This window comes from Triturus cristatus, chromosome 1_2 (genome assembly GCF_964204655.1).
Source record: "Triturus cristatus chromosome 1_2, aTriCri1.1, whole genome shotgun sequence".
Taxonomy (NCBI): domain Eukaryota; kingdom Metazoa; phylum Chordata; class Amphibia; order Caudata; family Salamandridae; genus Triturus; species Triturus cristatus.
The window spans coordinates 889,477,817-889,496,326 of record NC_140580.1 but is presented as its reverse complement, the minus strand read 5'-3'; the positions used below and the strand labels follow the sequence as shown (position 1 = coordinate 889,496,326).

Here is an 18,510-nt window from a genome sequence, read left to right as displayed (position 1 = left end):
CACCAACGCACATGGCCAACCACTGCTACTGTTCCTTAGAAAATAAAGAACAGGGATTTAAAATACAATGGTACTTAAAAAGAGGAGGAACAGGGGCTGTTTATGACAGGTCCAGCATACATAGCCCAGAAGTACTCAAATAAATAAGAAAGTATGCTGTTCCTAAAGAGAATTATTAGTGAAAAAAGAGATAGATGAGTCCCTGATGTCAGGAGGGAAATCCTCCTTTAGGAAAAAGACCCTCACACACCCGGCAGACTAGCTGTCATATGTCGTCAGCATGTGGCCCAGATGTAAAGTGTCATCATCGGGTCTGCTCCGAATCGGGGCGGCGCTGCAATCCCCGATCGGCGACCCCAAAGGCGCCTTTTAATGGAGATCTTCATTCCATAGTTGCCGGTGGGTGAATGCAAGTGAGGGCCTTAAAGTGAAAAGAGTGTGGTGAGTGGAGTGTATTTAAAAATAAGTAGTGGGGAGCCTGAATAGTGTTTATTAAATGACTGGGGTCCCACTCTTACAATAAAAGCAATACAGTGCGTAATATTACAGTTAGATTGACTGTATTACGCTGTGGTCATAGATGGTCAACATGTTTCTTGCTTAAGTATAGTAACCGCAATTCTTCAGGACCAAGTGATTCACACACTCATTGGTAGTGGTAGTGGCTAATATGGCACTTACCACACATACAGCACCCTAATAAGTGGTGACTAGTGCAGGTTTAGGAAAAATGCCTGAAAAAGAAAAACAGGGACACAAATATACATGTAAAAAACAATCACATCGCGACAAGCATGATAGGTCTCATCTCTTAACAACTACGATCATCAGTTGTCATGCAAATTCACTACTACCAAGTGTTCAACTATGAGGTGGAACTAGTTGTGAACACCCTATAGAAGTGGGCTAAAAAACGGGAGAAATCAAAATGATTATTTTTGACCATTTCCCACTGTGACTGGTGCTGGGGCAGAAAATTGAGAACGCCGGATGCGTGAGGTGTCTGGTGGCATCGGGGCAGAGACAACAGTTAATTGGGTTCAACCACTCACCCTTAACTGCAGGGCTGAAAAATCCAGCGAGCTGGCGCTGGAGGCAGACACCGGATAGTACAGTGTCCTAATGATACACAGAGCGGCGCCCAGCGGGTAGAAGGTACATCCGCAAGAAAAAGAAATAGAGAGCTGATCATTTAGTAGCATGATCACATAAAAAGGAAATCCGCATAGTATGAAGACCCAGGTACCACGAGGGGATACTTACAGAAGTCCGTAGTACAGGACGCCTATCCACCTACCCTTGATCCACGCCGACTCGGGGGACGAATCTCAGAACTCCCGAAGGGATTATCTAGCGTAGATCAGCCAATCCGGGCCGTGCACTAATTGATACGTCAGAAAGGTACTGGCGGAGAGACTAGCGCGCGAGGTCTACTTCCGGTAAAGGAAAGGGGAGGGATATGTGCGTATGGCAGGACGCGCCGCGTAAACCACAGAATGTGATGACGCGGGGTCACGTGTGACAACAGTGTTACGTGATGAGCCCTTATTGGTTGCTCTTGCTAGGGTTGTTATGGTAACCAAGTGAACTCGTATCAGTCCGAAATGTTTGGATTGGACTTAATTCCACGAATCGAGCCGCGAAAGAATCTTTATATATATGACAAATGCGTGTTGTTTGCACATGGAGTAGTGTCATCGTTGTATTGCCAGTTCGCATATTTTAAGTAGCCAGTTCGAATGTTAAGGAAATTGGCAAGCATATATCATAGGATCTCAATGGGTATCTAATGCAAAGAGATCATATTGTTGACAACTTGCATGTTAGGGAAACTGACATAAGTGTATCAGAGGATGCCTAAAGGTACAAGTCTTAATATGCTCTGGTGTCTAAGAGTCATATGCTTGAACGAGGGTGGATCCACAAAGGTATAAGACGTCTATTGGAGACAGCTAGTTCTGTCACGTCACATATTTGTGAGGCTGTTCCACGGGATGTCCTCGTTCAATCCATCGGTATTAGAGGACAGTCTCATCACCCACCTCTGCTCCAGGGTGAATAGTTTAGTTTTGGTGACATTCTTAGGGGACTGCAGAACTACCCACTTGAAAGAGTCAGGGGAGTGGTTATTTTCACAGAAGTGCTTGGTCATCCTAGTGTTCATTTTTTTGCATCGGAAATTTCTCCGATGCTCAATGATTCTCGTCTTCACTGATCTGGTCGTCATCCCTATGTAGGGTAAATTACACGGGCAGGTTATTAGATAGACGCAGTAAGCAGTGTTACAGTTGGTGTGCGTTCTGCATTCCCACGTGGTCCCGTTAGGAAAGACGACGTCTTTGGTTATTTTAGTTTGAGGACATACCACACAATTACCACAAGGGTAATGACCCCTAACGGGAGGAAGGTTCCATAAGGTCGATTGAATGGTATTCACTGGTGGTTTGGGTTTAGGTCTGGTATGTATTAATCTCTCCTTCAAATTGGTGGTGCGTTTGAAGGCAAACCGGGGGTTAGGTATTGTAAGTTCCCCGGTGTGGAGGATACCCCAATGTTTCTTAATGATTTTCTTGAGTTGTGAAGAGTTTGGGGTGTAGGTGATCACACAGGTAAGGCAGTCGTCAGTTTTTTTCTCTCTTGGTTCAAGTAACCCTTCCCTGTTATTGTTACGGGCACGTTTGTAGGATCTCTGGATGTCCCGGTTCTGGTACCCCCTCTGGAGGAGATTGGTCATAAGGGTTATAGACTCCTTTTTGAAGTCAGTAACAGTGCTACAATTCCTCCTAATACGGAGGAATTGACCAAAGGGTAAATTTTGTTTGAGCGCCCCAGGGTGGTAGCTGTTAAAATGTAGCAGACTATTTCTATCAGTCGGTTTGCGATGTAGTGTGGTGCTCATTTGATGATCGTCTAATATGATCAGGAGGTCCAAAAAGGGAAGCTGGTGGTCAGAGATGGTACTCGTGAATTTTAAATATGGATTTAAAGTATTAATCCATTGGCAAAACTCAATGCAGTGTGCTTGATCACCCTTCCAAAGGATCAAAATATCATCAATGAACCTCTTCCATAACAGGATATTAGCTCTGTAGGGGTTCGATTCGTTATGGATGGCTCGTTCCTCAAATGCTGCCATGTAGAGGCAGGCCACACTAGGGGCAAAGGTACTCCCCATCGACGTGCCCTGTGTCTGATGGAATAATTGGCCTTCAAATTCAAAGAAGTTCTCTGTAAGAGCTAGAGTGGCACATTCAATAATGAAAGGGCGGGGGGTAGGTGATACCCATTCCAGATTACTCAGAGCATCCTCTATTACATCAAGGGTAGCCCTCTGGGGGATATTTGTATAGAGGGCCTCAACATCAAGGGTGATGAGGAAGTCAACCTCTCCCTGATGTTGGGTGTCCTCTAGAAGCCTGAGTACATCGGTGGTGTCTCTTAAGAATGAAGGGGTGCTTTGGACTAGAGGTTTGAGAAAGTAGTCTGCAAACTGGGAAAGGGGTTCCAAAAGGGAACCAATCCCAGAAACAATAGGTCTCCCTGGGGTCGGATTTGTGCCCTTATGTATTTTGGGGAGACAATAGAAGTAAGGAGTTCTTGGTTCGCCAATGACTAGGAAGTTAGCCTCTTTTTTCGTGATCCATCCCTGAGTTTCGGCATGGAAGACCATGCTCGTGATCAGGGACTTGAGCCTGTTGGTGGGATCCTCCTGGATAGGAGTGTAGTATTTCCTGTCCCGTAACTGGCGTTCACACTCTGTGCGGTAATCACAGGTTGACATGATAACCGTTGCGCCACCCTTATCTGCTTGTTTTATGGTGATCAGGGGGTCGTCATTAAGTGAGCGTAGTGCTGCTTCTTCCTCGTTAGTGATATTGTGGAAGGTCGCAGTGGGTTTAGCTTGCTTCCAATCTTTAAGAACGGCCTGTTCATAAGTTAACACCTCGTTAGGGACCATCCCGCTGTGTGGTGTAAAGGTAGACGGTTTATGGAGGCCAGAGTCTTCACATTGACCCTCTGGTCCATCCTGAAAGTAAGCTCTAAGACGTACTTTGCGAAAAAAGGCTTGAATTTCACACATTTCTTTAAAGTGATCGACCTTAGGTGTAGGTACGAAGCCCAGACCCTTCTCAAGCACCCGTCTTTCTGTGTCATCAAGAGTGCGGGAAGAGAGGTTAACAACTAGCGTCTCTTGTTCTGGGCTTGACTCCTGGTCTCCATGGATGTTGAGGGTTGTTCCTGCCAGTGCACTTTCTTGTCGTCTCCTCTTCTCCGCCCTCTTCCTCTGCCCCAGCCTCTGCCTAAAAAAGGGGGGCCTTGTTGGTAAAAGGGTGGGGGCGGAGGGGGACCCGGTTGGAAGTTGGGAAAGTGCCAGAAGGGTGGGGTTGGCTGATATTGTCCCTGGAACGGGATCATAGGATAGTGGGAGTAGTTCTGTTGTCTCTGTCTATTCCGATTGTTTGAAAAGCTGCCCCCACTAGAATCGCTACTCGTATTGGAGTTGCGTCTGGAACCACTAGACTCCTCTTCAGAAGAGTAGCTGTTAAGCGTGGATGTATAATCCGCCTTAAGGTAGGGATAAACCTTTTCCTTATCAAACTTTTTTATGTCTTTTTGTAGTTTGGTAATCTTCTGTTTCATTAAAAACTCTTTGTTCTCCGCTATTTCATTATTGATTTCAGACAATTTAGTTTTAAAAATTGCCGTGGTTAAGGTGACTTTAACAGCCCCCTCCGCATTCTGAATTCTGATCAGAAGAGCATCAGCTAGTCTCTTGGACGTATTAATTATTAGAATCAACCAGTCCCTGGTGCATTTCCATGACACCAGGGACCATTCCTTTTTGAAAATCATATCGTCAAGAAAGAGGCGGGGAAAATTTTTTACAATTAACCCATTCGGGGCGATGTTGGCCCTCAGGTATTCTGTCATCATCGCTCCATGCAATGTGATTTTCAGCCATTCTCGTTTCAATGTGGTAAGGGTCATGAGGTCGTCTGATTGGGCTCCAGAGGTGGAACTGTTATCAGGCCCCAGAAGGGACGGAGTTCGTAGAATTTCTGCAGCTATGTCATCGCCAAAACTCAAACCTTGGCAATCATCCATGGTTGAGTATAAGGTTAGTCTAAAATAGAGGGGCAGTCAATGTACCCAAGAACAGGAGTAGGTTATGTGTGACACAACGAAAAATATACACATATAAGGCCAGCAGATAATCTAGTGCCTTAAGTAGTGTGGGTGGACCAAGGCTTCAAAATAATGAAAGTCTCTGGTATCCTATGTCGTTCCTACGGGATGACCCCGTGCAAAACATGGTACTTAAAAAGAGGAGGAACAGGGGCTGTTTATGACAGGTCCAGCATACATAGCCCAGAAGTACTCAAATAAATAAGAAAGTATGCTGTTCCTAAAGAGAATTATTAGTGAAAAAAGAGATAGATGAGTCCCTGATGTCAGGAGGGAAATCCTCCTTTAGGAAAAAGACCCTCACACACCCGGCAGACTAGCTGTCATATGTCGTCAGCATGTGGCCCAGATGTAAAGTGTCATCATCGGGTCTGCTCCGAATCGGGGCGGCGCTGCAATCCCCGATCGGCGACCCCAAAGGCGCCTTTTAATGGAGATCTTCATTCCATAGTTGCCGGTGGGTGAATGCAAGTGAGGGCCTTAAAGTGAAAAGAGTGTGGTGAGTGGAGTGTATTTAAAAATAAGTAGTGGGGAGCCTGAATAGTGTTTATTAAATGACTGGGGTCCCACTCTTACAATAAAAGCAATACAGTGCGTAATATTACAGTTAGATTGACTGTATTACGCTGTGGTCATAGATGGTCAACATGTTTCTTGCTTAAGTATAGTAACCGCAATTCTTCAGGACCAAGTGATTCACACACTCATTGGTAGTGGTAGTGGCTAATATGGCACTTACCACACATACAGCACCCTAATAAGTGGTGACTAGTGCAGGTTTAGGAAAAATGCCTGAAAAAGAAAAACAGGGACACAAATATACATGTAAAAAACAATCACATCGCGACAAGCATGATAGGTCTCATCTCTTAACAACTACGATCATCAGTTGTCATGCAAATTCACTACTACCAAGTGTTCAACTATGAGGTGGAACTAGTTGTGAACACCCTATAGAAGTGGGCTAAAAAACGGGAGAAATCAAAATGATTATTTTTGACCATTTCCCACTGTGACTGGTGCTGGGGCAGAAAATTGAGAACGCCGGATGCGTGAGGTGTCTGGTGGCATCGGGGCAGAGACAACAGTTAATTGGGTTCAACCACTCACCCTTAACTGCAGGGCTGAAAAATCCAGCGAGCTGGCGCTGGAGGCAGACACCGGATAGTACAGTGTCCTAATGATACACAGAGCGGCGCCCAGCGGGTAGAAGGTACATCCGCAAGAAAAAGAAATAGAGAGCTGATCATTTAGTAGCATGATCACATAAAAAGGAAATCCGCATAGTATGAAGACCCAGGTACCACGAGGGGATACTTACAGAAGTCCGTAGTACAGGACGCCTATCCACCTACCCTTGATCCACGCCGACTCGGGGGACGAATCTCAGAACTCCCGAAGGGATTATCTAGCGTAGATCAGCCAATCCGGGCCGTGCACTAATTGATACGTCAGAAAGGTACTGGCGGAGAGACTAGCGCGCGAGGTCTACTTCCGGTAAAGGAAAGGGGAGGGATATGTGCGTATGGCAGGACGCGCCGCGTAAACCACAGAATGTGATGACGCGGGGTCACGTGTGACAACAGTGTTACGTGATGAGCCCTTATTGGTTGCTCTTGCTAGGGTTGTTATGGTAACCAAGTGAACTCGTATCAGTCCGAAATGTTTGGATTGGACTTAATTCCACGAATCGAGCCGCGAAAGAATCTTTATATATATGACAAATGCGTGTTGTTTGCACATGGAGTAGTGTCATCGTTGTATTGCCAGTTCGCATATTTTAAGTAGCCAGTTCGAATGTTAAGGAAATTGGCAAGCATATATCATAGGATCTCAATGGGTATCTAATGCAAAGAGATCATATTGTTGACAACTTGCATGTTAGGGAAACTGACATAAGTGTATCAGAGGATGCCTAAAGGTACAAGTCTTAATATGCTCTGGTGTCTAAGAGTCATATGCTTGAACGAGGGTGGATCCACAAAGGTATAAGACGTCTATTGGAGACAGCTAGTTCTGTCACGTCACATATTTGTGAGGCTGTTCCACGGGATGTCCTCGTTCAATCCATCGGTATTAGAGGACAGTCTCATCACCCACCTCTGCTCCAGGGTGAATAGTTTAGTTTTGGTGACATTCTTAGGGGACTGCAGAACTACCCACTTGAAAGAGTCAGGGGAGTGGTTATTTTCACAGAAGTGCTTGGTCATCCTAGTGTTCATTTTTTTGCATCGGAAATTACTCCGATGCTCAATGATTCTCGTCTTCACTGATCTGGTCGTCATCCCTATGTAGGGTAAATTACACGGGCAGGTTATTAGATAGACGCAGTAAGCAGTGTTACAGTTGGTGTGCGTTCTGCATTCCCACGTGGTCCCGTTAGGAAAGACGACGTCTTTGGTTATTTTAGTTTGAGGACATACCACACAATTACCACAAGGGTAATGACCCCTAACGGGAGGAAGGTTCCATAAGGTCGATTGAATGGTATTCACTGGTGGTTTGGGTTTAGGTCTGGTATGTATTAATCTCTCCTTCAAATTGGTGGTGCGTTTGAAGGCAAACCGGGGGTTAGGTATTGTAAGTTCCCCGGTGTGGAGGATACCCCAATGTTTCTTAATGATTTTCTTGAGTTGTGAAGAGTTTGGGGTGTAGGTGATCACACAGGTAAGGCAGTCGTCAGTTTTTTTCTCTCTTGGTTCAAGTAACCCTTCCCTGTTATTGTTACGGGCACGTTTGTAGGATCTCTGGATGTCCCGGTTCTGGTACCCCCTCTGGAGGAGATTGGTCATAAGGGTTATAGACTCCTTTTTGAAGTCAGTAACAGTGCTACAATTCCTCCTAATACGGAGGAATTGACCAAAGGGTAAATTTTGTTTGAGCGCCCCAGGGTGGTAGCTGTTAAAATGTAGCAGACTATTTCTATCAGTCGGTTTGCGATGTAGTGTGGTGCTCATTTGATGATCGTCTAATATGATCAGGAGGTCCAAAAAGGGAAGCTGGTGGTCAGAGATGGTACTCGTGAATTTTAAATATGGATTTAAAGTATTAATCCATTGGCAAAACTCAATGCAGTGTGCTTGATCACCCTTCCAAAGGATCAAAATATCATCAATGAACCTCTTCCATAACAGGATATTAGCTCTGTAGGGGTTCGATTCGTTATGGATGGCTCGTTCCTCAAATGCTGCCATGTAGAGGCAGGCCACACTAGGGGCAAAGGTACTCCCCATCGACGTGCCCTGTGTCTGATGGAATAATTGGCCTTCAAATTCAAAGAAGTTCTCTGTAAGAGCTAGAGTGGCACATTCAATAATGAAAGGGCGGGGGGTAGGTGATACCCATTCCAGATTACTCAGAGCATCCTCTATTACATCAAGGGTAGCCCTCTGGGGGATATTTGTATAGAGGGCCTCAACATCAAGGGTGATGAGGAAGTCAACCTCTCCCTGATGTTGGGTGTCCTCTAGAAGCCTGAGTACATCGGTGGTGTCTCTTAAGAATGAAGGGGTGCTTTGGACTAGAGGTTTGAGAAAGTAGTCTGCAAACTGGGAAAGGGGTTCCAAAAGGGAACCAATCCCAGAAACAATAGGTCTCCCTGGGGTCGGATTTGTGCCCTTATGTATTTTGGGGAGACAATAGAAGTAAGGAGTTCTTGGTTCGCCAATGACTAGGAAGTTAGCCTCTTTTTTCGTGATCCATCCCTGAGTTTCGGCATGGAAGACCATGCTCGTGATCAGGGACTTGAGCCTGTTGGTGGGATCCTCCTGGATAGGAGTGTAGTATTTCCTGTCCCGTAACTGGCGTTCACACTCTGTGCGGTAATCACAGGTTGACATGATAACCGTTGCGCCACCCTTATCTGCTTGTTTTATGGTGATCAGGGGGTCGTCATTAAGTGAGCGTAGTGCTGCTTCTTCCTCGTTAGTGATATTGTGGAAGGTCGCAGTGGGTTTAGCTTGCTTCCAATCTTTAAGAACGGCCTGTTCATAAGTTAACACCTCGTTAGGGACCATCCCGCTGTGTGGTGTAAAGGTAGACGGTTTATGGAGGCCAGAGTCTTCACATTGACCCTCTGGTCCATCCTGAAAGTAAGCTCTAAGACGTACTTTGCGAAAAAAGGCTTGAATTTCACACATTTCTTTAAAGTGATCGACCTTAGGTGGATTTTTCAGCCCTGCAGTTAAGGGTGAGTGGTTGAACCCAATTAACTGTTGTCTCTGCCCCGATGCCACCAGACACCTCACGCATCCGGCGTTCTCAATTTTCTGCCCCAGCACCAGTCACAGTGGGAAATGGTCAAAAATAATCATTTTGATTTCTCCCGTTTTTTAGCCCACTTCTATAGGGTGTTCACAACTAGTTCCACCTCATAGTTGAACACTTGGTAGTAGTGAATTTGCATGACAACTGATGATCGTAGTTGTTAAGAGATGAGACCTATCATGCTTGTCGCGATGTGATTGTTTTTTACATGTATATTTGTGTCCCTGTTTTTCTTTTTCAGGCATTTTTCCTAAACCTGCACTAGTCACCACTTATTAGGGTGCTGTATGTGTGGTAAGTGCCATATTAGCCACTACCACTACCAATGAGTGTGTGAATCACTTGGTCCTGAAGAATTGCGGTTACTATACTTAAGCAAGAAACATGTTGACCATCTATGACCACAGCGTAATACAGTCAATCTAACTGTAATATTACGCACTGTATTGCTTTTATTGTAAGAGTGGGACCCCAGTCATTTAATAAACACTATTCAGGCTCCCCACTACTTATTTTTAAATACACTCCACTCACCACACTCTTTTCACTTTAAGGCCCTCACTTGCATTCACCCACCGGCAACTATGGAATGAAGATCTCCATTAAAAGGCGCCTTTGGGGTCGCCGATCGGGGATTGCAGCGCCGCCCCGATTCGGAGCAGACCCGATGATGACACTTTACATCTGGGCCACATGCTGACGACATATGACAGCTAGTCTGCCGGGTGTGTGAGGGTCTTTTTCCTAAAGGAGGATTTCCCTCCTGACATCAGGGACTCATCTATCTCTTTTTTCACTAATAATTCTCTTTAGGAACAGCATACTTTCTTATTTATTTAAAATACAATACCATAGGAAATAATGTTAAAATAAATACAATTATTTTGACGTTTAAAAAAAAATATTCATTTATTATAATGTTTAAAAATATATGTAAATACAAATATTTTATTATAAATTATTGTAATCTGAACTAAACATAGCTTTGTTATTTATTAATTAAATTAATTTAAGTTAATTCTATACATAACTTTTAGTAATTGTAATGCATGATGATAAAATATAAGCATTTTGCTTTGGATGAATTTTTTAAATATATATATATATTTTGATTTAATGTATTTAAATTAAATATTTAATTGAAAAGAAAGTTAGCAATGCAGTAGCATTTTGTAATTTTGCATTACATTTATAATAAATGTATAAAATTAATTACCATTAATACTAACAGTAAAATATTGTTACTATTTTTTCAAAGTGTAATAAACTTTTAAGTATTTCCCTATGCTTTACCATCGGGAGTTCTCCACCCAGGTTGGCAAAGACCTACACCTTCATTAAAAAAGTTACAAGTGATAACTTTACATCTGTAAATTTGGCTCTATCTCCTGGTTTTAGAGGCTGGACACGTGCAAGTTCTATGTAGTACATTTATATTCGGAAATGGGGAGTGGCGAAAAGTAGTGTATTTACTGCAAAGCGTAAAAGTAAATTTACACATGTAGATTAGCTCAGTGTAAATGTACCTTTGTGAATAGGTCCCGAGGAGTGTGCAAGCTTTTATTATTTTTTAGTCTCTGATAGATTATGACTATTGGGCTACGTGTAGTTCGCAGTGTTTCCAACAACTGCCTGGCATAGTTTTTTCTGGTAAATTGTCAATAATTCTTTGTGAGTTCCAGTTGTTGCTGAAAATGGATGTGCTATTTTGTGGCAATTTTTTAGTCCCTGCTGTGAAACTGGATGATTGTTGGCAATGTATTTCTCTCACCGTAAGTGAAAAGTTGCATGAAATTTCTGAGTGTCATGTGAAAAGTCCTCATGCCCAGATCATCACAACCCACGGGTAGTAATTACACTATTTGCGAGGATCACAGAACATTTGCAAGAGAGTATGTTTACATCTTAGCACACTCATATCAGAAACAGCTTTACAGCAGTGACAAAGAACATTGGCCTTGAAAACCATCAGCCTAAGAGGCATCCCTTTACCCAGGCAGGGTTCACTATACACTTCAGACTGCTCCACACTAGCTGCTCTCAGACACCATTCAGGAGCTATTGGGCCTCAACCACCAGGTTTGATATAATTTGTCACTGATGTCCCGTGGTACAATCTACTATGGCTCTGCAAAGTTAGCCGACCACATCCCCTTCCGCACTTGACTCTCAGGGTAGCGAGAGTGAGCAGTCATAGACGTTTTAGGAAGGTGGGTGGGGGTGCACTAGGTCAGCACTCAGCAATCAACAGGCAGACACATGTTAGTGTCCAATTCAGTACTTGTCTGTACAAGAATGAAAGTACTTTAATCGCACCGTTATATTAAGTAGTACATAATTCAATGATCACACAAGTCAGTGTACCTGAAAAAATCCCCTGAAGGATCTACACCCTCCCTGCACATGCAACTACTCCCTCCTTGGTTGTCCCCCTAGCTCTGGGTTCCCTCCCCTTTTTAGGTCTCGCCTGACCCAGCAGATGCGCTGGTCTGGCAAGACATTTTGTGAGGGCTCCAAAAAGTGCTATCAGGCCAGCCTAGAGCTACAGTGCATGTGCGCGGGGGTGCGCGTCGCGCTTTACCGCGATTACTTTCTCTTTTGCGGCTGCGCGGCCGCTTTGATGTTTGATCGCGATCACGATGTTCTCCGTGAGGCTTCAATAGCAGCAGTTAAAACAAGCATTGGCATAGCCAATAGGTCTCGCTTTTGGGACCTTATAAGTGTTTAGTTATGCAACTGTTGCATGGCTAAACACTTATAAGGTCCCAAAGGCGAGACCTATTGGCTATGCCAATGCTTGTTTGAAATAAGGGGTAGCATCAATCTGACTTTGGTGCAATTTGCAGATACCCACAGTCAAATACACTCAGTTTATGTTTGGAGATGGGTGAAACTTCACAAGTTCTCATTCACCGGCTCGTACCATAGGTGGCCCTCCTGTGTACTCGGGTAATCAACTAAAATGAAATGGGGCGTCATCTCGCCCCAAGCAAATGCACAGCTAATTTTGCCTCATTGGCAGTAATATATCCATCTATAATAATCAATTCTAATCAAAGTACTCCTTGTCTTCCAATTTATGTCGCTTTTCTCCAACTCTTTATTGCAAATCCACACGCGAAGTGTATATGCCATTTTTCAAGTTTCTACTGTTCCAACTGTGTCATCCGACCTTTTGCAAGAACATGACTGAAGCATAATTCATTTCAGGCAGCGTTTATTCAATAACAAATACCCAATGCATTTCGGGCTCAGCGCCCTTCTTCGGGGGTCACTATAAATAATCATAAAAAACACAGTCACAAGAAATAATCTTCACTCTGAATCATCATCGTCAATGTACAACAATTTAAGGAAAGTACTTCATAAAATTATCCCCGAAAAATGTATTGCCAAAAAATTACGAGAATGCACACATTGAACCGCTCATTCCTACTCAAAAGATGGGTTACCCTTATTTTCACACACTGCTTCCCAGTTTTACATATAAAACCTACTTTCAGTATCGTTCTTTATACTTTGAGTGCTCATCCCACCTCCGTCTATCCCTACTTTCTGACAGTATACACCTAATCATACCCTCCTTCGTCAACCCACGTTATTTATGCTTTGCGATTTACAAACAATGTAAAGCATTGATCTCCAAACTTTTTATCTCTTGTTTACTTTCCAATTTACATTCTTCCCTTGCCTCTATGCTTACACATTAGACTACTCCTCGCATTCATCTTGGGTTACATCAAACACTCAACCTTTACCTTTCAACAAAAAACTACCCTCTCATCCATGTACCTGCCATTTGATGTTAAAAACCAACCGACATCCCGGTTTCTGTCGTCTCAATAGTATCTGCCCCACAACCCCTCTCTCTCTTAACCCGTACTTCTGCCCTCCCGATTGGTTCACTGTTTGAAATTTCCCGCCATCCCGGTGCCTCATTCATTTACACCAGGTGTTTGTTCCAAAAGCAACTCCATTTCCCATAGTGCAGTTCACTCGAACTCGACTAACAAATGTAAATCTCATTCCTATACATTGATAAACAGTAAACTGTGCGATCACGTAATAAACCTCAATATTAAAAGAATACATTTCAAATATTGTTTTCAACACTGTCCGTTTTATGAACCACGTTGATATTCCTAGCGTGTGGATTCGTACTTTATTCAATGGTTTCATCATTTTTTCTTCCTCTGCGGGTGCTATCCTATTGTGAGGCATGAGTTACAAATTGTCATTGTGGGAGTAGGATGCACACCTCGTATTTCATGCTTTAATGCTTTAACACACTTATCAGTTTTTTTCTCAGAATGCGTGCAGATTGCTATTTAGTGCCATGCCCAAGTCGCACTAGGGTAATCAACTAAAATGAAATGGGGCGTCATCTCGTTGAAAACAATATTTGAAATGGAAATTTCAAACAGTGAACCAATCGGGAGGGCAGAAGTACGGGTTAAGAGAGAGAGGGGTTGTGGGGCAGATACTATTGAGACGACAGAAACCGGGATGTCGGTTGGTTTTTAACATCAAATGGCAGGTACATGGATGAGAGGGTAGTTTTTTGTTGAAAGGTAAAGGTTGAGTGTTTGATGTAACCCAAGATGAATGCGAGGAGTAGTCTAATGTGTAAGCATAGAGGCAAGGGAAGAATGTAAATTGGAAAGTAAACAAGAGATAAAAAGTTTGGAGATCAATGCTTTACATTGTTTGTAAATCGCAAAGCATAAATAACGTGGGTTGACGAAGGAGGGTATGATTAGGTGTATACTGTCAGAAAGTAGGGATAGACGGAGGTGGGATGAGCACTCAAAGTATAAAGAACGATACTGAAAGTAGGTTTTATATGTAAAACTGGGAAGCAGTGTGTGAAAATAAGGGTAACCCATCTTTTGAGTAGGAATGAGCGGTTCAATGTGTGCATTCTCGTAATTTTTTGGCAATACATTTTTCGGGGATAATTTTATGAAGTACTTTCCTTAAATTGTTGTACATTGACGATGATGATTCAGAGTGAAGATTATTTCTTGTGACTGTGTTTTTTATGATTATTTATAGTGACCCCCGAAGAAGGGCGCTGAGCCCGAAATGCATTGGGTATTTGTTATTGAATAAACGCTGCCTGAAATGAATTATGCTTCAGTCATGTTCTTGCAAAAGGTCGGATGACACAGTTGGAACAGTAGAAACTTGAAAAATGGCATATACACTTCGCGTGTGGATTTGCAATAAAGAGTTGGAGAAAAGCGACATAAATTGGAAGACAAGGAGTACTTTGATTAGAATTGATTATTATAGATGGATATATTACTGCCAATGAGGCAAAATTAGCTGTGCATTTGCTTGGGGCGAGATGACGCCCCATTTCATTTTAGTTGATTACCCTAGTGCGACTTGGGCATGGCACTAAATAGCAATCTGCACGCATTCTGAGAAAAAAACTGATAAGTGTGTTAAAGCATTAAAGCATGAAATACGAGGTGTGCATCCTACTCCCACAATGACCTCCTGTGTACTCGGCAGAGATCCCAGTGAGCCAGAAATCTGCTGGAGTGTCAGAGGTGGCCCAAGGCTGTGTCTAGCAGCACGCCCCTCAGCCTTGGTGGGAGACGTCATGGTGCTGCAAGCTGTGCAGATGCAGGTCTGACCGCAGCAATCTCTGACGTGTGGGGAGATGGCCCCATCTGGGCTGAAGTTGGGACTGTCCGAGACTCGGGCAACAGCATACCTGAGGTCATGATCCTGATTGTAAAGATGGAAAATGCAGCCCCGGGTGGGTTTAAAGCATTCAGTCAGTCGGCCCCCATCCAGGCTGATAGCACTCACAGCTACAGCCCTCATCTGTGCAGATGGCAAACATGTAGCTGTACCCTAGTTCTGGCCTTTGGTAATCATGCAGTTGCAGTCAACACACGGGTCTTACTCAATTATGCAGCTGAAGCCTTGATTGAGCTGATGAGGAGTATAGTGCAATGGTTCCATCCAGGAGCCGAAATTAGAGACGGGTCTACAGGCACAAAGGTCCTCCATAATTTGCACTCAAGCAATCCACTCTCCTGGATATCCTATAGCCACCAGGGATACGCTGGACTTCTGCAGGGTCAGGCTGACCTTTTCCTTCTCCCAGCAGGCAGGCAGGCTTCTAGGTGCTTCAAGGCAGAGCCACGGCTCCTCCAGCAGAATGTTTAGACTTTGTCTGGACGTGGGGATGCACTTTGTACTACACGAATAGCGAGTGCCCGCTTGCACTCGCTAAATGTTCCCTTGCGGTAGGATTTTTTCCCCCCTAAGTATGCAAGCCGTGGAAATTGTGTAATTATCAGTAATTATGCGTCAATGAGTAACACAGAGTTACTAAAATTACTCCAGCATAATCAAAATTCTGCCCAGGTCTTACCCTAATCTGGTGTCCTCCGTGAAGCCCCCTTACCAGTAGGGTGAGGCACATAACTACCTCATCATGCAGTCCAGCATCACTACTATTATTTATGTTACTGCTGGACTCTTCTGTAAAGTGTAACATGCCCATGTCAAGATTTACTAGTATTTATTGCCATGTTGGAACTGTATACTATAGTTGATATGGAATTAAATAAGTAATACATGAGAATTTTACAATTAAAATTAAATAAAGTTTGTTTAAAAAAATATCACAAGTCCACTACAATCATGCTACTGTAATGCCCTCACAGAGTTTGTACATATTTGATAAATGTTTGCAGTGTTTGCTACAGTTCCATTATTTCAATCATGCATTCACTACTTACATTTACTACATATGTACCCATCAAAATTGCAAATGACCATTATCTAGATTGTTACTCTTTCTTGTTGAAATGCTCCTATTGCTGATAAAGAAATAAAATGAAGAACTTGATAGACCCTAATTTTTAGTCTGATGCTACCCATCTTGATATTTAGAGCTTTTAAAGAAACTTAGATGTATGTTGACTATTAATGATAATTCCATCGTTTGTCAGCATCTACTTGACAGACATGAACATATGTTGGACTTGTCACAAATTGAGCCGTCCATGACAAAACATTTCAGCAAGCTTTTGTCAATAATTTATGGATTTTAAAATATATGCTCTAAGTTTCTGTTTCTCAAAAGGGGCTTCAGATGGTAGTCATTAAGGTGCCAAGATACTTCCATTGTCCTAAGAAAGGCTCAGAAATGTTCAGATAAGCTAAGTGTAGTCTTTCATTATATGACATTGCGCCATGTGCCACCCCACAGTACATCGCAGCACACAATATGGCATATGCTAGTATAACACAGTATAACTTACCATAGCGCCGGCTGGTCCTCCAGGCTCGTACCGCATAGTGCAGCACTCCGTCCATCCAGACTAGGAACCAGCTTATGCAGAAGCCCAGGAGCAGCCCCAGCATTAGGTCGATCTCCTGCTTGGTCACATTGTCGGTCACAAAGTAGTTCTCCGAGGAATCCACCACCGACTGGTCTCCTTCGTATGGGATGACATAGTGGACATGGTGTCTGGGGTGGCAGGAGATAGAGAGAGAAGACACATTAGACCCAGTCAGGAATACTCTTTATGTTATTAACAAACTCAACAGGTCTTTCAACCATGAACTTTGAACTGACCTAATTATGACGAATTTCATAAGAAACAGACATTTTTTTAATATAAGTAAGATGGCTAGTATACTAATGCAGAAATTGTCATGAAAGCAGGCTGGCTATTGCTTAGGGGTTCTGAAAAGTATTTTGCATGATACTTAGTTTGTGATGCCGTTTTTCAACGCTTCTAATATGATACAATGTATAAGCCTCTATCACCAAAATAATATATGTATGATATATATATAAATATTTTTTTTATTGCCACTGGGTAGTTATAGTTACGATTGTGTTTCCATAGGAAATGCATTTTTTAGTTTGCTTATATATTTGCTGCAGTTTGACGACCCTTAACATAACTTCCCCCAAAAACATTTTCTCTTCCTCTCCTTAAAGGAAAGTTTCAGGAGATCCGTCAAGCGGGAGCCGAGGAAAAAGGGAAGGGGACCCAAAACGCTTTTTTCCAATTCATTTTCTATTGGAACTTTAAATGCAGTTACAGCTCAAACCGCTGAACGGATTCACACCAAGTTTGTCAGCAAGCTAGATCTTGGTCCAGAAGGAATGCTTTTTGTGATTTAGTATAAATTCACTCAGTAGTTTTTGAGCATTTCATATGAAAGAACTTTGTATATATATCACGCTGCAGATTATCCATGGTGCCGACAGATTTCGTACAAAGATGTGATTTACTACCAATACATCAGCCAGTATGTGGTAGCAGCTGACTTAGTATTAGGGACCCAGTCCTGAGTCCTTAAAGAACAGCGAAAAAAAACATAATGGGGCACGGCAGAGATACCCTGACCCCTAGGTCTGGTAGCTGAGACCAAGACGAACCCCACCTTTAATTTTGCCACACATTCGCAGAGGATCTGCAGATCCAAAGCAAAAGTTTTTAAAAAGCTCCCCCTCTTAGCCTTAATAGGCCCTAGAGACCTCATTCCCTGTGGCCGTATGCCATTTAAAAAAAGGGGAGGGGAGCATGCAGCCCCTCCCACCCTTAAAAGGCACTGGGGACCCCATGGTCTGGGGCTGAACTCAAATTTACCTCAACTTTAGAGGGAGGGGGGCTATGCAGACCACCTCCCTGAGCCTCTAAAGATCCGGGGGATGGGATCCCTGGGGCCTATTAAGGTTTGGGGTGCCAAGTGGTGTCCCTCCCCTTTTATATAACATATGGCCCCAGGCAATGGGCTCCCCGGGGCCGATTAAGGCTCAGAGAGGGGGTCCGCACTCCCCTCTCCATTGATATATCTGTTTTTGCCCAGAGGGATGAAATCCCCGGGGACACAATAAGCTTGGAGAGGGGGGCGTGCACCCCCCTTCCCTTTAAAATAAATGTGATCCCGTGGGATAGGTCCTATTATGGCTTGGAGACGGGAGCCACATGGCCCATCTCCACTTTTTTTAGGGACTTCGGCCCCAGGGGATCCTCCCCCTTGCCCTAATATATATGTTTTTTCCCCGGTTGA

The 18,510-nt window shown here is 43.4% G+C and overlaps 1 protein-coding gene across 2 annotated transcripts in view; it reads right to left on the bottom strand.

Moving 5' to 3' along the window:
* Window positions 1-18,510, bottom strand: part of TMEM240 (transmembrane protein 240) — a 248,245-nt gene that overhangs the window by 31,097 nt on the left and 198,638 nt on the right. For both annotated transcript variants that reach the window (XM_085609535.1, XM_085609536.1), the window contains exon 3: window positions 16,743-16,951. In XM_085609535.1, the coding sequence (XP_085465661.1) occupies window positions 16,743-16,951 (209 nt within the window). The remainder of the gene's footprint in view (window positions 1-16,742; window positions 16,952-18,510) is intronic.